At 39.0% G+C, this 21399-nt stretch overlaps 1 protein-coding gene across 1 annotated transcript in view; it reads left to right on the top strand.

The window, feature by feature from the left end:
- Window positions 1-21399, top strand: part of LRRC7 (leucine rich repeat containing 7) — a 360178-nt gene that overhangs the window by 179860 nt on the left and 158919 nt on the right. Inside the window, exon 8 of the mRNA XM_044674756.1 lies at window positions 20251-20325. Within this exon, the coding sequence (XP_044530691.1) occupies window positions 20251-20325 (75 nt within the window). The remainder of the gene's footprint in view (window positions 1-20250; window positions 20326-21399) is intronic.

The following is a 21399-nucleotide window of genomic DNA, read 5'->3' as shown; positions in this document are numbered from 1 at the left end:
ATATATATATACATATACATATATACACTATGAAAAGTTATGTACCCTACCTTGTACAAATAGAGAAACTCAATTCTCTCCCTCAAGGACTCTCTTGATGAGCAACCAAAGAAGTATTTTTCCCTTTCTTTTTTCCCTTTTTTGTTTTTCCTACTGACATAGGAAGCAATTTTTCCATCATCTTCTTTCTCTTGTCTGCAAAGTGGTGACTGGACCCTGTGAATGAAATAATCAGCCCAGATCGCCTTTCCTTCAATACATTTCTCTAAGCACTGTAGGCTTGTCAGTGCAGCTGGCACTTTGGCAATCTTTAGTTAACAGTCTTACCAGATGAATTAAAAGCAAAATGCTCTGTGATTAAGCCCAGGGAAACTATTTTGAAAGAGGCTCTGTATTTGATTTTGAGGCTTCACAAAGGAAATATGAGCATTTGGTGCTCATGAGGGAAATAGAATTATATAACCCTGAATATTTAGGAGGGGATTGTGAATCACCATTAACACAAATGCAAATTATTTTCTATGTTTTAGTCAAATCTCAAGCTCTTTTATGGGCAGAGATCTTAAAATCTGTCTGACTGATGAGTATAATCATAGGAAAAACAATTTGATTTCCAGGTCTTACAGGACTAATGGTGAACCAAGGCCTGAGAACAACTTTTAGTCTTAGCAGTTTATAGATCATGGTCTAGAGCAGAAGATCACACAGCCCAAGGGCTTCTAGAATGCCACCCTCTAGATTAAAATGTAATTGGAAAATACTTAACAACATAAATAAAAATACAATTGTTATTCAGTTGTATTCAAGTCTTCATGACCCCATTTGGTGTTTTCTTGGCAAAGACACTGAGATGGGCAGATGAAGAAACTGAGGCAAGTATGGAAAGCCCTGCTTTCACCAGACAAGGGACTTGAGGCCTTGGTGGCGTTGATGTGGTCGGATGAGCACAGCCAGAGATTCAGATGGTTTTCACCGAGGCTGTCCTGCTGCCATCTGCTGACTTCTTTTATTTATACCTTTTTTTCTTAAGATTACATTACAAGGTTGGTATGGATATTTCCTAATCAACATATGTCTTTTCTTGGAGATAATGAACAAGTCATACACCAAACTTGTGACCAACAACCTTGTTACTAACAACTTTTTCATCCCCCAGTAACTTCCAATATTTTTAAGGTGTGTTTACTTGTCTCCTTGGCTATGGGGTAGAGAAAGCAGTCCAGTCAGTGGAATGGGATGTACCAGACTTTGAGGGCAATTTCTCTATTTATCATCCATTGTTAACTACCAAATCAGGGATCAAGGAGGGGGGGGGGAGACTTGGAGACATTTCTGGCCTGTTTTTGCAGGCACTTGTGTATCTAAGTTAGGGTTTTAAAATCTTTAACATTAACTCACTATTTGCAGGTTTATTATAGGAAGACTTTAGGGGAATTTCTGTATTATTACATATAAAGGTGGGGCTTTTCCTAGGAGTTTGTAGGGGGCTTGTAAGGGTTCTAATAATAGCCTATAGTGTTCTTCTGTATTTCCCTGGGGCTTAGTGGGGATATTAATCACTAAATAGGGAGGGTTGGTAAGAAAAGAGTCATACAAGGAGGCCTGAGTGGGAATTTATCCTCCTGTAAATCTTGCCTTGCAGATTTCAGGGTTCATGTGTGACCTTGTCATCCTACGTGAACTTGATGGCCCTCGGCAGGCAAGCAGGGTTAAGTGACTTGCTATGGGGCACACAGCTAGTAAGCATCTGAGGTCAGATATGAAGTCATGAAGATGAGTCTTCCTGACTCCAGGTCCAGTACTCTATCTAGTATAACATCTAATTGCATTTTTCTAAGTCAGTCTATGGTAGCAGGGATCCTTATGTAATATGTAGTAGTACCCATTTCTATTTGAGTTTGACACCATTGGTATAGGTAATTCCTTGCTTGTTCTTAATTTCCACAACTGGAAATATACTCTGAAACAAATTCTGACCTCAAAGGCCTAGTTTTAGGTCACATTTATATATTGCTTCCATGTTTTCAAAGTGCTTTATAAGCATGTGGTCCAACAATCTTATGATGTGAAATCTGATATTATTCCCTTTTCACAGAAGAAAAAACTGAAGTTCCCAGCACATAATGGAGTGACCTGCCCAATGGCTAGTGTCAGAGACAAGCTTTGAACTCAGGTCTCCCTTATTGGAAGCCTGGTACTCTCTTTTCATTGCAAAGCTTGTAATTAATTTCATTCCCCTTAAGAAATATATCTTTTTTTAGAGAAATATATTTTAGTACTTGAAACTCAGATAAGATGTTTTCAGTGGTATGAAGTGAAACAAATCAGTGCTTTGGGGTGTTCATTTGTTTAACTGTAGGACTATTGAACAAGCTAAAAGGAAACCACAAGAGGTCATTTAATCCAGAAGTGGCAATAATGAGCTATCATCCGTGTCCATCCCCATCATTGGGGAAAATTCACAAATCTATATTTACAAAGTACCAATTTTGTGGCTAAAAGGGCTTCTCTGTTGTGTGGTAGTCATGGTCTCTGGTCATGGCAATGAAAATCTCCCAGGACAACTTCCTCTATTCTTTGAGCAATCACTTAATCAGTAACAAGCATCTTCTAAACATCTACTATGTCCTGGACAGTGCGCTGAGGACTAGAAACATAAACACCAAGAAATGAAACCATCTCTCCTCTCTCTCAGGGAGTTCAGATTCTAAAAAGAAAAAAGACAACAGCATAAACCATAGAAATACAAAGAAGGAATGAGGGAGATTGAGCATTAGCAGTTAGGAGGGTCAAAAAAGGCTTCATGTGGCATGAGCTGCTGCTTAAAGAAAAAGGGATTCTCAGAGGTGCCAGCAAGAGAAGGGAGATCTGGAAATCTGTGCGAGGAAAAAAGAGAAGTTCAGTTTGGCTTCATCACACAATGTCCAATGAGATCGAAGGAAGGAAGGAAGGAAGGAAGGAAGGAAGGAAGGAAGGAAGGAAGGAAGGAAGGAAGGAAGGAAGGACTCACTCCCTTTTGTCTCTCAGCACACCTTCATGCTCCCACGAGGCTGGCTTGGCTATACCATTGATGACGATTGGTTGGCGGTTGTTGGGGGAAAGTTGCTGCTGGCCTTTCTGCAGAGGGTTTACTTCTCTTGAATGACAACTGTAGGGACCAGGTTAGAAATAGGAACAGAAAAAGAAAACACTGCCATTACTCACGAGTCACACGATCATTATTTGTCCCAAGCCCACAAGAAAGAAATGATTCCAATGCTAACAGATTATTGTCAGACAATCAGCCATACCAGGTATTATGGAGCTTGGCACATAGCAACAGTCAGTGCTTACTGATGATGAAAATTGTACAGAGCGTCCCAGAAGTCTTATTTCAGTTTTAGCTTTAGTGGCTTAAAATAGCTTCAATAGCTTCCAACTGCTCAGATCCACTTGGGATGCTCTCTACAAGATGGGCAGTGGGTAGGGGAAGGATAGAAAGGTTGATGTGCTGTATCGCCCAATAGAACATAAACTAAGGGTAGGAATAGTTGGAGTGGGTAACTTTGTGTCTTGCTAATAGTTGACTTTTTTTTGAGAATATCTCCCTCTCTCACTTAAGGTAGAAGTGCTGATCGACACAAAAGCTTTGATCTGCTCCTTTTCCAAGCTTGGGCAGCCCAGTGGTCCCCTAATGTGGTGGGGAGGCACCATGTTATTCCCAGACTTAGTCCAGGCGTAGTTGGCATAGCCCACTTCAACTCAGAACTCCCAAGCTCAAGAAGTCCGCCTGCCTTTGGCCTCTCGGAGACTGACAGGGACTAGAGGTCTGTGTGGCCACAACTGATCATCTGCTTGACTCTGAATACATGTCTCAGATGGAGAGAACCATCTCTGGAGCAAAGACTTGGACACCAGGAAGCAGCTGTCCTTGCCCATGGCAGAGCGTTTAGGGCAGGCCTGAAGCAGCAAGATTGGAGCCTGCTCCTATCCATACAAAACCAGCATTTCTTACTTGAAGTCTAATTTGACCTTAATTGAATAAAAGTGAAAATAACTGGTTGTGATGGGATTAATGACAAGCAAGGTTGAGGTTGCCATGATACAGGCTTGGCAAGCGTCTGCCTTCAGGATGCGTGTAGGAGTGCAAGATACAGTACAAGTTGAGCCTGCCCTAACAGCTGTTCACTGCTTGGCTAGAAAAGAGAAAAGAAGGAAAAAAGGTGAAACACATGTAAAGAGCCAGTCTGGGCAGTACCTTTGGCCTGAAGATGGGAGCTGGCACCACCTTCTGGTTATCACAGGCTGTCCTCCAGGGCCAGGCTTCTTAACTTCGTGTTCTTGTGAGGATCAAAGGAGATAATATTTGGATGGTGGTTAGCCTGGCAAACAGAAAGTGCTCACTAAACGCTTATTCCCTTCCCTCTCCTCCTGTGTTCACAGCAGAGGATTGTTCCTAAGCCATACTAGGCTCTTTGCCTCCATTTAGTGCAAATACTTCAAGGTATGTGAATAGGATGAAAGCTGCCACAGCTAGTTTGATGCCACTCATTGGCTGAGCTCTTCACCCTAGGTGAGAGAGCTCCTTGGTGCCACTTTTCCATTCAGCAACAACTTCCATATGTCTTCTAATTCTTTTCATAGAAAGCCCAGCAAAAGGCAAGCCATGGATGCCACCCAGCTACAGCAGAAGGATCTCAACTCTGTCTTCAGATAAGGTTAATGCACCAAGTAACAATAGTTAAAACAATACATGTAGGTAGCCTATTTTTAGGGGCGCAATATGGTTGTGGTGGTGGTGTTCAGTAATGTCCGACTCTTCATGATCCCATTGGAGGTTTTCTTGGCAAAGATACTGGAGTGGTTAGCCATTTCCTTCTGCAGCTCATTTTATAGATGAGGAAACTGAGGCAAACAAGGCTAAGTGATTTGCCCAGGGTCACACAACTAGTAAGTCCTTGAGGACAAATTTGAGCCCAGGAAGATTAGTCTTCTTGACTCCAAGCCCAGTGCTCTATCTACTGAGTCAACCTAGCTGCCCTACCCTGGATATAAACACTAAGAATGTTCTCTATAGAATCACTCTTTCTTTGGTACTTCTGAAGTTACCTCCAGACTCTGCCATGGCACAAGGTCTTCATCTTGGAGCTCAATGATCATTTTTTATTTGTTAGCATGGAAATAGCAGTTAAAAATATTTCTGGTTGTATTGAAATCAATGAATAAAGAGTATTTATCAAGTCCTCACCTTTGTCCTACCCTAAAGCAGCCTAAATTCCAATAGGGAGAGACCACACATAGAGGGAAGGGTGTCTTGATTTGAGAAAGTCACAGGGATGGTTAATGGAAACAGTCGAAATGCTTGTTCCAGAACCAATGGTTGTATTTACGTGATTATTTTTCATTATGTTTCCCAAAATAAGAAGTGTAGAGGGTGTATGTGTGTCTGTCTGTGTCTGTCTGTATTTGTGTTTGTGTGTGTGTCTGTATGTCTATTTGTCTGTCTGTCTGTGTCTGTGTGTCTGTCTGTATCTGTATTTGTGTGTATGTGTGTGTCTGTATATCTGTCTATTTGTCTGTGTCTGTAGTTGTGTGTTTGTGTGTCTGTCTGTGTCTGTCTGTATTTGTGTGTCTGTCTGTCTGTGTCTGTCTGTATTTGTGTCTGTGTGTGTCTGTATGTCTATTTGTATGTCTGTCTGTATTTGTGTGTTTGTCTATTTGTCTGTCTGTGTCTGTGTGTGTTTTTGTGTGTGTCTGTCTATCTGTGTCTGTATTTGTGTGTTTGTGTGTGTCTGTATATCTGTCTATTTGTCTGTCTGTGTCTGTAGTTGTGTGTTTGTGTGTCTGTGTCTGTCTGCATGTGTGTGTGTGTGTGTGTGTGTGTGTGTGTGTCTGGAGGGTGTTTGGGAATATAGATGAGGAGGGTACATTTGTGACAGACCAAAACATTTTGTCTAGGGTGGAGGCTGAATGGCTTCTGGAATGTGGTCTGGGGAAGACGATATGGGACCATCCAGATACAGCAAGCTATCGGGATCGGTGCTCTCCCACTAATCAGCCCATCCCCAGATGGAGAGTTCCAAACCTAAGTGGGCTGGTTTGCATCCGGGTCTTGGGGAATCCAGTGCTCACCAGAGTGCAGCATCAGGGAAGGTGAGAGCATCCGAGGTGGGTAAAGATTTGACTGTGATGTATTGGGAGCCACATAAACCACGAGTCCCAGCACTGGAGAAAATGAAATTCCTCAGCCCAGAAGAACAGTGATACAAGGATGTTCGACAGAAAAATGGAACCCTCGATCTGTCTCTTCTTCAGCAGCCCTTTGAAACTCGAGTCAAGTTCTGTCCAGAGCTCTTGTGAACAAAGCAATCCGCATCACAGGTTGATGGACACACATAAACAAGAAAACGATGATGAACCAAAGATGCGTTTTCCTTCAGTGAAGCATCTAAATTGCAAAGGAGTCTAATAGATCCAGGAGAAATACAATAGTATTAGCAATTGTTCATGGCGCCTCCTATAAATATATAATTACAAGCTTCTGCTCACATAAAAAGTGTTGATACCATTTTCAACATATTAAACGTTATTAAGAGACAGAGAAAATTCAACTTAATCTAGAAATTATACAATTTACTCTAATTACACTTTTCACTGATGAACATCTATACATCATTCAAGGATTCAACAACAACATTTGCATTTTCCGACGGCAGCTCGCCTCCCGGACTTGGGAACATCTGTAATCGTCTGACTCTTTTAGAAGGAGAGAATCACAGAACTGAAGCAACCTGATGCTGTGTGCTCGAAATCCCTCACCTCACAGGTGGGGAAACTGAGACCCCAGATGCTGGAAACGCTTAGTCAACATCAAGACATGAGGACTAGATCCCACGGCCTCAGATTCCTCCTCTGCTGCTCTCTCCTAGATCTCTCCATCACCCACAAAATGAAATCATTTTAATGTCAATCTTCATGGTCCCTTGAGGGTCATTTTTATTGTTGCTTTTTATGACATTGGGGTTCCATTCCTTAGACATTTACTTCTTTTCAACTGACCCAAATAGCAACATGCAGTGGAAAGAACACCTGCTGTGGAGTCAGGAAACCTAGGTTCAAATCCTACCTCAGATGATTACTTTTTGTATGACCTTGGGCCAGTCCTTTCCTATCTTCGGACCTCTGTGTCCTTTGCTATTAAAGGGTGGGGAAGACCTTCAGGGTCCCTTCCAACTCTAGAGATCTTATTCTATAAACCTATGCTTCTGTGGCTTCATGTTCTCCCCAAAATGATGAATGTGATCAGACTATGAAAAAAATTGCCTTTTGGTGGTGCATTGCAGAGTGTTATACTCAGTAAGCCCTGAGTTCAAATCTTGTATTAGATATTGTCTTAGCTATGTGATTATGGGCAAGCCATTTAACCTTCTGTACCTCAGTTTCCTCATCTATAAAATGGGATAATACTAGCATTTATATCACAGGGCTGTTGTGAAACTCAAATGAGTCACCATGTGTAAAAATCTTAAGGCACTATATAAATACTAGCTATCACCACCATCATCACCACCACCATCATCATCATCATTATGTAACTTTTGTTACTCTGATTCTGATACTTAGACTCTGGATTCCCAGCTGGCATATAAGAGGTTACTGGCCCTAATCTGAGACCTTCAGTCAGGTGGTGGATTAATGACACAGGGGCTCTTGATTTCATCCCACTATAAATCGATCATGGGTCTGTGGCAGGACCAGGCCTAGGGAAAACAGAAGTAATCCATGGATTTTAGCCACTCTCCTTCCTCATCTGATGATCTTTCTTTAGCATCAGGAAATGCTCTAATACTCCAGGGAATGGTCTAATAACTAGACTCTAGTTATTTAACACTGGGTTGCAAAGAGATCATAAGGGAAAAGACTTGTAAAAAATATTTATAGCCACACTCTTTGTGGTGGCAAAAAACTGGAAAATGGGGGTATGCCCTCATTTGGGGCATTATGAACTGGAAAGACCTCCAGGAATTGATGCAGAGTGAAAGGAGTATAACCAGAAGAACATTGTACACAGAGACTGATACACTGTGGTAAAATCGAATGTAATGGACGTCTGTACTAGCAGCAATGCAATGACCCAGGACCTATGAGAAAGAATGCTATCCACATTCAGAGGAAGAACTGTGGGATAGAAACACAGAAGAAAAATAACTACCTGATCACATGGGTGGATGGGGATATAAGTAGAGATATTGAGTCAAAATGATCACCCCAGTGCAAATATCAATAATATGGAAATAGGTCTTGATCAATGACACGTGTAAAACCCAGTGGAATTGTGCATCGGCTATGGGAGGGGGTGGGAGGAGAAGAGGGATAGAACATAAATCCTATTACCATGGGGAAATGTTCTAAATTAATTAATTAAATGAAAATTTTAAAATTTAAAATAAAAAACCACTGAGTTGGTGAAAGGAGAATATCCTATCCCAAGAGGGTAACTATTCACCAGGCATGTGCAAATGGAGGTGACTTTTGGCATTCAGGTTGGACTATGTAGCCACTCGGAGCCCTCCCATTCTCAAAATCTCTGGTCTGGTGCTTGAGTTTCTATACAGATGGAGTCCCAGACCCTTGACTTGCTGCCCCCCCCAGCCCCACATGGGGCTTCATCCTTCTGATTTGTCCTTCCTAAGCAAGCCAAGTGGGGTCAACTCAAAGTGTGCCACTTCTGTTTTCTCTTCCAAAGTTTTGTATCATGCAGAAACATAAACAACAGTTCTTCTGGCAGCTGGAGAAAGATTGGGGAAAGTAGAATAAGAAAGAGACTTTTTTAAGAAAAGACTTCCCTTCCCTCCCCAGAACAACCTAAGATCTGTGTTAGAAGGGAAAATTTGTAGAGGGTGGAAGTAAGACAATTATTATGCCAAAGAAACAGGGACTCATGGCATAGTGCCAAGGGAGAAGCCATACCCCTAGATATCAGACATCATGGCGTCAGTGGATAAGAACACTGGATCTAGAATCAAGAAGACCTAAATTCAAATACAGCATCCAAAACTTACTAGCTGTGTGATGCTGGCTAAGTCACTTAACCTTTTTCTGCCTCCGTTTCCTCGCCTGTGAAATAGGAATGCTAATAGTACCTACCTCCCAGTGTTGTTATGAGGATCAGATGAGATTTTTGTAAGTGTTTAGCATAATGCACAGATCACAGTAGGCACATGATAAATGCTTGTTTTTTGTTTTCTTGCTTCCCTCCTTTCTTTTTTTCTTTTTCCTTTCCTCCCATCCCTTCCTTCCTTCCCTCTCTTCCTCATTCCTTCTTTTCCTTCCCTGCCTTCCTTCCTTGTCACTACCCTATTTTTATTATTCTGCTCTAATCTCACAACTCCAGGGGTAAACTCTTTGTATTTTGGAAGGTGACAATGTATTCTAATAAAAACAACCTGAGCTCCCACTCATTTTTCACGCCCAACTCCAATTTAAATAATGGTTTTGGGGCAAAAATGATAATAACAAAAACTCTTGACCTTATAGGCTCCCCTAACTGAAAGAAAACCCAACAGTGACATATACTGAGTAGAAGAGGAGAGAAGAAATATTAAGAGATCATCTAATCCAACCTCCTTGTTTTATTAGGTGAAACAGGATCTAAGAAGGGCAATAGAGTCCAGTAGGAAGAGACCTTGGTTTGTGGTCAGAAAACTTGTGTTCAGATACCATCTCTGTCACTTCCAACATAAGGAAGATCATTTAACCTCTCTGGGCCTCAGACTCACCATCTCTAAAATAAAGGCAGAGGACTGGGTGACAAAACTGACTGGATTCTAGGAAGTGACTTGCCCAAACTCACACAGGTCACAAACAGCAGACACAAAAAGCTACTTCTTCTCCTTCTCCTTCCTCTTTCCACAAATGTCACAGGCAGGCAGGTAGGTAGGTACGGGGAGAGAGACAGAGGGAGAGACAAACAGACAGACAGACAACTCTCTTATCACTCCCCCATGGAGATTCCCTCTCAGGAACCTGGTTCTTCCTCCATGTCTTGAAAGAGGAACGCTCTCAAACTCGCCAGTGGTTAACAATTTTAATAATTCATTGAGACAGGGCAGCTGGGTAGCTCAGTGGATTGAGAGTCAGGCCTAGAGATGGGAGGTCCTGGGTTCAAATCCAGCCTCAGACACTTCCCAGCTGTGTGACCCTGGGCAAGTCACTTGACCCCCATGGCCCACCCTGACCACTCTTCCACCTAGGAGCCAATACACAGAAGTTAAGGGTTTAAAAAATTAAAAATTAAAAAGAAAAAAATAATTCATTGACTTGACCAGTCTGTTTGATCAGCCAACCTCTGTTCTTCCCTACTTATTTTAATCAGAAAACATTATCTATGTCCCATAAAGAAGTCAATGCGGAAACCTTTCCACAGTTAGGTCAACAGCTCATCAATATGTTGTGCTTATATTCTGTGTTTTCTGGGCTCTTGAATCGGTCATGAATCAAATCCCCTACTGGCATATAACATAAAACTATTTGGAGCTCTTTGCAGATAAATATAATCTAAGGGTTTTTTTTATTGTTAACTACAAGTAAATAACACTTCTCTTGCATTAGATTTTATAACTTCAATTCTTCTATGACTCTGTAATCATATTAATATGGATACACCCTCCAAAAGGGTCAATAATAGACCCATTCATGGCTGCCATCCTGTTCAGCTCTTGTCTAAATCCTACCCTACTTCCTCCATGGGAAGTAACTCGGGGTATCAGGGGGTTTGCTACACATCTCTTGACATTTCTGGGCTTTTAAGACTATGGTTAATAACCCTAATAATGATAATTGCTTATATTAACACACCACTTTAGTATGTGAAAATTATCTTATATACATTTTATTAGATAGTCGCAACAACTCTTTGAGAAACGCGCTATTATTATCCCCATTTTATATTAAGGAGACCATTGAAATTTAGAGCCAATAAACTTTTAAGTGCCTCTTAGGTGCTCTGAATTGTGCTAAGCACTAGGTAGGGATCTAAAAAAAGGCCAAAAGTCAACTTCTGTCCTCAAGGAGCTTACAATCTGCTGGGTGAGACAAGAAGCAAACAAAGGTGTACAAACAAGCAATAAACAGGGAAAAATCGACAGTAGGAAGGCACTAAGATTCAGAAGGATGGGAAAGGCTTTCTGGAGAAAGTAAGATTCCAGCTGGGGCTTGAAGGAATCCAGAGAAACCAGGAGACAGAGAAAGTTAAGGCTGAAAACATTCTCGGCATGGGAACAAGCAATGAAGATGCCCAGAGCCCAGAGATGAAGCATCTGGTTCATGGAACAGCAAGAAGGTCACTGTCACTAGATCAATGAGTACATGGAGGAGGGGGACCCTGGGGTTCTGGAAGGATGGCATTCCCCTCGATAATAACAGGTGAATTTGGAAATGGGGCAGAGTTTAGGGGGAAAGACGATGAGTCCTGTTGTGGATATGCCGGGTGTTAGCATCTGCCGGACATTCACTTTGAGATGTCTGAAAAGTAGTTGGGGATGTGAGCCTGGAGGTGAGCAGAGAGGTTAGGGCAGCATGAGTAGATTAGAGATTTATCATCATAAAGGTGATAATTAAATCCATGGGAGCTAATAAGGTTGCCAAAGGAAGTTGGAGAGAGAGAAGAGGACCCGGGACAGAACCCCGTGGGACACTAATGGTTAGAGGGTGTGACCTGGAGGAGGCATTAGGCAGACAGAAGGAGAACCAGGAGAGAGAAAATAGAGAGATGAGAGAATCTAGGAGAAGGTAAGCAACAAGGTCAGAGGCTTCTGAAAGAGAAAAGAGAGTGAAGCTGGAGAAAAGATCGTGGGATCTGGCGCTGCAGAGATCCCTGGGAACTTTGGCAAGTAGTTTCGGTAGAATAATGTGGTCAGGACCTGGATTGGAGGGAGTTAAGAGAGTGAGAAGAAAGACAGTGGAGGTACCAGTTATGGAGGATCTTCTTAAGGAGTTTAGCCACAAAGGGCAAAAGAGATTTAGGATCACAGTTAATGAGAATAGAAGAGTCAAGGGAGGATGTTTTGAAGATGAGGAGACACAAGCATGTTTATTGAAAGTAAAAAAGAACCAATAGACTCTGGGGAGGATAAGTGACTTATCCAGAATCACATAGCTAGTGAATGGCAAAGACAAAATTTAAACTCAGGTCCTTCTGATTCTTCCTCTAGCTCTCTAGCCTCTATGTCAGAGGGAAATGTGAGGAAAACATTCTGGCACAGGAACACATGAATTAAAATGGGAAAAATAAATTCCCTGCAAAATGAAAGCTGACTCAGTCCTTTAGGGGCTAACCTTTGCAGCTCTCACAAAATTAACTTGAGGAAGGAGACAGGGCTTATAGTCACATTTAACAGAAGGGCTCAGAGGAAACAAGCCGGATTTCCATTATTAGAAGACTAATTCTCTAGTTCTCCCCCCAGTTCTGCCCATCACAAAGAGTTTTTCACTGGTTCTACAGAAAGTCATGAATAAAATATTTGCCAGTCATATTATCCAAAAGTTATTCTCTTATTTTTTTGGAGAATAAGAACTCTGATGTGAGGCACGTGAGAAGGAAATGCTGATTCCCTTTTGGCAGAGATGAATGGAAGATGCCTCCTGACCTTCCTAGTGTAGAGCCCACCACTACTCTCCCAGTCTCCGGGCGCATCTTAGTTTCCTCACCTTATCTCGCCCCCCATATCCGAGTTGTGGAAGAGATCAGTCCATTTCACCTCTGCAGCATCTCACCAAGATGCCCCTTTCTCTCCTCTGGCACTGCCCCTCTCTGGGGGAAGGTGGGGGCAAAGAAGGGGAATGACATGACTATTTTCAACCATCTCAAGAGTTTTAATTTGGAAGATGGATTAAACCCACTCTGCTAAATCCCAGAGGGTTCCTCTGAATGGAAATTAAAGGGAGGTCAGATTCGAGTTCAGCATAGCCAAGATTTTCCTTACAATTCTATCTATCCAAAAATATAACAAATCAACTATGAAGCCGTCATGCTCCTAACACTGAATTTCTTTAAGTAGGGCCAAAGTGATTGCCACTTGCCAGGGATATTGTAGAGTGCCTTCATGCTTCAGGTAGCTCTGGGCGATTATTTGATTATATCATTTTATTGAACATCCACTAAAGATACACATATTTAAAAGATTTCCTCTTATAAGTCATTTTTGTTTGTGGCAATACAAAAATTGGTTGCCATTTCCTGGGCACATGCCAAATGTAAATAAGGACGTACGTTCCAGGTGGCATGATGAAGTCAGTTTATTTAACACTTCAGTGGTAATCTCTATGATTAATCTCTTATGACTCAGTTGAGGAGCCATTTGGAACCTGTGCTAATAAAGGGTTATCAACATTAACAAAACTAAGGATCCTTGGAAGCATTAAAATAAAGTGTTCAGATTATTGAGGCTAAGTGGTCCAGTGGATAGAGCACTTGGGCCTAGGGTTAGGGAGATTCATCTTCCTAGCTATGTGACTCTGCGCCAATCACTTGATCCTGTTTGCCTCATTTTCTTCTTCTGCAAAATGAGCAGGAGAAAGAAATGGCAAACCACACCGGGATCTCGGCCAAGAAAATCCCAAATGGGATCACGAAGAGTCAGACACTACTGGAAGAACTGAACAACAACAAAATATCCGGGATCTGTGATTTCATCTAACAGAGATTACAATCCATCTGTAGCTTGGTAACCATCTACAACTCATCATCTGAGATCATTTCCAGAGGCTCAGAGAGCCTTGCCTCTGATCGTGCAGCTTGGAAAATGTCAGATGCAGAACCAAAATGAGATGCTCTAGCATGCTTCCCCTTAGGTATTTGTTAGTCAGTACGCAGGTATTACTCATTTACTATGGGGCTAGGCATGAGGATAAGCACTGGGCATGCAATGACATCAATAGACCCAATCTCTTGGAATAGTCTCTAATGGGATCTCTTAAAGGCCCTGCACCATTCGAGGTTTGTTAGTGGGTTGGACAAAAGTACACCTAGACTCTACTTACTTATCAAACATTCAGATGGCCCAAACCTAGAACAAATAGCCAACACAACACAGAAGGACACAATCAGGATCCAAAGATCTTTATCTGCTAAATTATCAAGTCAAATCCAATAAGATGAAATGTATTAAAGGTAAATGTGAAACTTTACATTAGTGTCCAAAAATAAGTTCATAAGTAGGAGTGGTTAGACAGAAGTATATCTAGAATATTTCTAATGCTTTGAATGAACAAGCTCGATATCTGTCATTAGAGGCATTCAGGAACGTCTATTCAATTTTGGACTTAACTAAAAAAGAAGGAGCTTCAGGCACAGCTAGGTGGCTCAGTGGATAAGAGTCAGATCTGGAGACGGGAGATCCTGGTTCAAATCTGGTCTCAGATGCTTCCTAGCTGGATGAGCCTGGGCAATTCACTTGATCCCCATTGCCTAGCCCTTATCACTCTTCTGCCTTGGAACCAATACAAAAATATAGGTTCTAAGACAGAAGATAAGGATTTTTAAGAGCTTCAAGGACAAAGGAGGAGATCCTCTCACTGTATTCTGCCCGATCAGAATCCATCTGGTGTATCATTCTTAGCTCTTGACTCCATTTTTAGAGGGAAGCTCTAAAGTTTTGGAATGTTTCCAAAGCAAACAAGATTATAAGTATGGCAAAGAGTGAAAAGAGGGACAAACAACTGGCAGTTAGTGGATGTGTGTGATGTTGGGAGTCTTTTCAACCCTCTAGGACTCATTTTTTGTCATCCAAAAAGCATCTACTTGATGAGGTTGTTCTAGGTGATATCTAATGTCTTTTTTAGTTCCAAATCTGTTATCCTAAGACCTTTAGCCTGATCCCATGTCATCTGAGTATGAGTTGAAAAAGAAGAGATGGGGCTGGAAATAGTTGAGATTGGGTGGAAAAGCAGTACCATATAGCTGTATTCAAATACCAGAATATCTGTCACTTGGAAAACAGATTTGGACTCATTCTGTTTGACCTCTGAGGGCAGAGACAGGAATTATGGGTAAAAAAGGGAAAGAGGCTAGTTTAGGTTTAATAGAAGGACAAAATTCCTAACAAATGGAGTTATCCAAATTAAATTAAATGGACTTCCTCAAGAGGTAGTAGGTTCCCCCTCACTGAAGGTCTTTAAGTAAAGATCGAATGTCCATTTGTCAAATATTGTTGGAAGGGATCTTGTTTAGCTGTGGATTGGACTAAATTGTTCCTGAGGTTCTTCCTAGAAATTTCATAATTCTGAATCTAACTATCTTAATATACTTGAAGTGGAAAAGAAATGCCATAAACCTCCATGTGAAAACACCTCTAATTCACCAAGAAAAATGCAATTATGAGATGTCACAATAAAATACCTATTAAATTACAAAGATAATAAAACCCAGGGATAATGTTGGAAGAATATGCGCCAACATGCTATTAGTAAGATGTTAACCCTTCTGGGACACAATTTGGAATTATGACTGCAGAATTTCTAAACTCTTCTTACCCTTTGACCTACATGAACAAGGTATATAAGTCAAGAAAGTTAGGAACAAAAAGAAAGATACCCTGTGGGCGCCAAAATATCCATAGCAGCACTTTTTGTAAAGCTCCCAGAGCAATCAACAAGAGAAGAACATAATACATGAAAAACACAGAACTAAAACATGCATTCATCATTTGGGGAGTGACCAAGCAGTCTAGGGGAAATGGATGGGATGGAATGTCTTTGGGGTAACAAGGATAAAGAATTCCATGTTAACATGAAAAGGCTTTTTATGAAATGACTTAGAGCAAAGTTGGGTGATCAACATGAGCAATGCTAACAATAACGAAATGAAGACGGTGCTGAAAGACTAGAGAATTCAGATCAAATGCCACGATCTTTATTGGTCATTATCTTTCTAAGAGGTCAGCGTCTACTGCTAAAGCACTGCATTTCCATCCGACGATTTTGTTTTAACTTTTTTTCTTTTCTTTTACTTTTTTGGGGAATAGTATGGTAGGGCGAGGTTATTGAGAAATGTTCAGGATATAAAAACCAAAACACAACAAGAAGACTGAAAATAAACACACAATATTAAATATCAGGGATGAAAGCAACATTTGAATTACATCTATCACTGGATCATTGTGATGTTCAATGAAAAATGTATATGAAAAGTATTTTGTAATTTTAAAGTTATATTAAAAGGAACTTATTATTAACGATTATTAAAAGACATTTATTGCAGGTTTCTTTAAGTTACTTTTTTGTTTGGGGAAAGGGTTGTTTGGTTTTAGGCACCTAGAAAAGTAGATCTGGGTTCAAATTCTAAGCCTGACACTTAACTTTCTATATCACCATTGATATTTCAGTTTTCTAATAGAAAGAGAAGAGTATAGTAAGACTTGAACTGCTTCACCCCACAGAGTTACTGTGAGGAAAGCACTTGGCTAACATTTCGCTGCTACAAAAATTAGTATTATGAACCCCACTAAGCACTTAGATAGCATTCATTCAATATTTGATAAACAAAGGAAATAATGAATTTTCTCATTCCAACTTATTCAATTCCTATGTTGATACTAAATAATCAGTATTGCTTGTTTTTCTTTTTTTTCTTTTCTTTTCTTGCACATTTCCAGAGGAAAGGAACAATTTAGAAAAGCTTCAGGTTGACTATAAAGTTTTAGGGACTTTTGCATATCACCCACCCCTATAAAATTGGAAGTTTCCTTTAGAAGTGAATTTTACCAAACATTTAAAGACCATTTAATTCCAAAATTAAATAAATAATTTAAACAATTGGTAAAGAAGGAGTCCTCCCAAACTCCTTATATGACACAAAAATGGTCTTGATGTCTAACCAGGAAGAGCATAAATGGAGAAAGAAAAGCATAGGCCAATTTCATTAATGGATATACATGCAAAAATCCTAAATAAAATATTTGCCAGAAAACTACAACGATATATCACAAATTTTATACATTATGACCAAATAGAATTTATACTAAATATGCAGAGATGGTGCCAAATAAGGAAAATTATTACCATAATTGATTACATCAAAAAAAGTAACGAAAATCATATATTTATTTCAATAGGTGCAGAAAAAGCTTTTGACAAAATGCAAGTCATTCCTATTCAAAACACTTGAAAGCATCGGTACAAATGAATGTTTTTCTTAGAATAATAAGTATATACTTAAAACCATAAGCAAATTATATCTGTAAGGGGGAAGAGTTAGAAACTTTCCCTATAAGATCAGGAGTGAAACAAAGATGCCCATTTTCACCAATATTATTTAAGATTGTGTTCACGATCTTAAATAATATTGGTGAAAATGGGCTAACACTAGCAATAAGAGAAGAAAAAGAAATTGAAGCAATTAAAATGGACAAAGAAGTAAACAAACTATCTCTTTTCTCAGAAGTTATGATGGTATATATGGAAAACCCTAGAAGATACAACTAAAAAATTCATTGGAACTCTCAATAATTTTAACCAAGTAGCAAGATACAAAGTAAACCCACATAAATCACCAGTGTTTCCTAGATATCACCAACAAAGTTCTACAAGAAGAGATAACTCATTTAAAATAAGCACATATGGAATAAGAAACATAGGAGTATACCTGCCAAAACAAATCTAGAAACTACATTAACATAATTATATAACATTTTTACATAAGTAGTCAGATTTAAATAATTAGAGAAATATTAAGTATTCTTGAGTGGGCAGAGCCAATATAATTAAGATGACAATCGTACCTAAATTAATCTACTTATTCAATGCCAACTCCATTAAATTATCAAATAATTATTTTATTGAATTAGAAAAATAATAACAAAAGTCACTTGGAAAAACAAAAGGTGAAGAATATCAAAGTAACTTATGAAAAATGTAAATGCAGTTGGTCTAGAAGCACCAGATTGTAAACTATATTTTAAAAAAACAGTAATAAAACTGACCGATAAAGAAATAGAAAAGAAGATCAGTGGAACAGAACAGATGTACAGCAAACACTGTTAAAGATTATAGTAGCCTTGGGGGCAGTTGGGTAGCTCAGTGGATTGAGAGCCAGGCCTAGAGACGGGAGGTCCTAGGTTCAAATCCAGCCTCAGACACTTCCCAGCTGTGTGACCCTGGGCAAGTCACTTGACCCCCATTGCCTACCCTTACCACTCTTCCACCTATAAGCCAATACACAGAAGTTAAGGGTTTAAAATTTTTTAAAAAATGAAAAAAAAAAAGATTATAGTAGCCTTGTGTTTGATAAAAGTAAAGATCCAAGTTCTGGTGGAGAGAGAATTCGTTATTTTGTTAAAATTGTTTGGAAAACTGGAAAGCAGAAACTATTCATAGATCAGTATCTTAGGTGACCAAGATAAGATCCAGATCAATATATGACCTAAGCATAAAGGGAGATATTGTAAGCAAATTAGAACAAGGAACCTATAAGATTTATGAATAGGAGAAGAATTTTTGAATAAACAAGAGATAGAAAGCATTATAAAATGTAAAATAGACAATTTCAAATTAAATTTAAAAGGTTTTGTACAAATAAAACAAATGTACCTAAGATTAGAAAGAAAGAAGTAAGTTGGAAAAAAATTTTATACAATTTTTCTGATAGTTTTCATATCTGAAATATGTAGAGAAATTTGTCAAATTTACAAGAATATAAGTAATTCCTCAATTAATAAGTGATAAAAATATATGAACAGAGAGATTTTGGTTGAAAAAATCAGAGCTATGTATAACTATATTAAAATGCTCTAATTCATTATTTATTAGAGTAATGCAAATCAAAAACAACTCTGAGATATCATCTCACACCAATCAGACTGGCTAAAATGATAAAAGGGCAAAATAACAAATGTTGGAGGGGGTGTGGAAAAGTGGAAACACTAATCCATTGTTGTTAGAACTGGGAACTGATCCAACTATTTTGGAAAACAATCTGGAATTACACCCAAAGAGTTATAAAATAGTATACCTTTTGACCCAGCTATATCTCTAATAGATTTATTTCCTAAGGTAATCATGGAAAAAGGAATACAATCCATATCTTCTCAAATATTTACAGTAGCTCTCTTTGTGGAAACAAAAAAATGGAAATTGAAGGGAGGCCCATCAATTGGGGGATAGATAAACAAGTTATGGCATATGATTGTGAAAGAATACTACTTCACTATAAGAAATGACATTGATTTTATTTATTTATTAATTTATTTGGATTTTTTTTTATGGCTCCATGATTCATGGTCTTTCCCTTCCCTCTTCCCTCCCCCCTCCTAGAGCTGACGAGCAATTCCCCTGGGTTATGTGTGTATCATTGTTCAAAACCTATTTCCATGTTATTCATATTTGCAATAGAGAGATCTTTTAATGCCAAAACCCCAGTCCTAACTCCATGGAACCACGTAGTCGATCCTATGATTTTCTTCTGCATTTCTGCTCCCACAGTTCTTTCTCTGGATGTGGATACATTCTTTCTCCTGAGTCCCTCAGGATTATCCTGGGTCATTACATTGTTACTAGTAGCAAAGTCAGTTACATTCAGTTGTGCTACAATGTATCTGTTTCTGTATACAATGTTCTCCTGGTTTTGCTCCTTTCACTCTACATCACTTCCTGGAGGTCTTTCCAGTTCACATGGATTTCCTCCAGTTCATCATTCCTTTCAGCACAAAAGTATTCCATCCCCATCAGATACCACAATCTGTTCATCCATTCCCCAATTGATGAACACTCCCTCCTTTTCCAATTCTTGCTACCACAAAGAGCACAAGTATAAATATTTTGCAAACATTGATTTAAAAAAGCGTGGAAAGACCTACATGAAATTATGAAGAGTAAAACAAGCAGAACTAAGAAAACATTATATACAGCAAGAAAGGTATTGTTTGAAGAATGACTAGTTTATGATCATCTCCAAAGAAAGAAATGACTGGTGGGAAAAAGCAAGATATAATTTACATATACATCTATCTTTTTGTCAGATGATGCCTTCTTTAATAGGAGAGAAGGGAGGAAGGGAAGGAGGGAGGTAGTCTCCTGAGTATTTTAACATATCAAAGAAATATATAAATTTTAATTTTAAAAAAGAAATTCTCATATAAACTAATTTGAATACAAATGCTTGTCATGCCCTTCAAAACAGGTACCAGTTCTGACATCCAGCCAATTCTTTCTTCAGTTAAGTCCAATTGGATCTTGTCATAACTGGACATTAATTAGGCTGTCTCTCTTTTCCCCCAGCCTGAGGTTCTGGAACAAATACAAAACCTAAGAGAACTGTGGATGGACAATAATGCACTTCAAACACTTCCTGGGGTATGTAAGTTTATATTATGTAATGTTTTTATGTGTTTTCAAAAAATTATCAATTATGCAATACATTATCATTTAACCATAATAGATTCCATGTGTCTAGAAGGTCTAAAACTCTTTTAATATGACATATCATAGCAATGTTTAAGTGCAAAAAGTATTCCACTAATTTAATTCTGACTCTTTAATTATTATGTGTAGATGCTTAAAAATGTGTAAATAATCCACTTCATGAGTTCTCTTTGGAGTATCTCACTAGTCTTGACCAATTAATTGATGTTGCCTGTGTTTTCAAAGTTTGGAAAATGTATTGTTATCAGAGAAAAATAAATGATCTATATACTGATAAGTGAGTATTTGATCTAGTTGAGGAAACTCAATTTAGCAAGTAGGACTTGGAAATGCCATGGGTTTCCTCTGTTCACAACATGCTTTAAGTTCTATAGGATTAACCCTTATTCTTAAAGGTAACCAGAAATTCCCTTCATATTTTTATAGTCCTATCTTAAGAGAGAAATCTTTCTTTAGGACTCCTCTATTTTCTTTAGACTCATGTTGAAATTCTGAGTAGGGTATGAGTCAGAAATTATTCAAGGTCGATGAAAAGTCAAAGAATCAAATTCTTCATTGACTTAAATGGCTATTTTGTAATTTTTCCTAAATGGAGCTATAGCAATTAGCTTACTGAGTGTGACTCTGCTAGCTCTTCACATATAATGGGAGAGTTTCAGTCCATTGAGCACACTGCCATGCTGGCCCTAAGTTCAGTCTCAGTATTTAAGCACGAGAACATTTAAAGTGGGAAATAACTCCTCTGTTGGGATTATTACCCCTTCTGCATGCTCCATAGATGGATTCGTTGCCCCTACTTTATGGAATAATATATTAAAATTCTGTTGGGAAATGTGGACATAACCAGCAATAAATTTATTCTCCTTTTGTATAATCATAAGCCTAATTTAAAAAGATGACTCTTGGAAAGGGGCAGACAGCTTACTTCTCTAACCTGAAAATCACTTTGCTATCAATCCTCTCAGTCATAATGGAGAAATAGATATATGTTTACACACCTAGATT

Source organism: Gracilinanus agilis, chromosome 4, assembly GCF_016433145.1.
Source record: "Gracilinanus agilis isolate LMUSP501 chromosome 4, AgileGrace, whole genome shotgun sequence".
NCBI classification, from domain to species: Eukaryota; Metazoa; Chordata; class Mammalia; order Didelphimorphia; family Didelphidae; genus Gracilinanus; species Gracilinanus agilis.
This window is presented reverse-complemented; position numbering and strand designations above follow the sequence as displayed.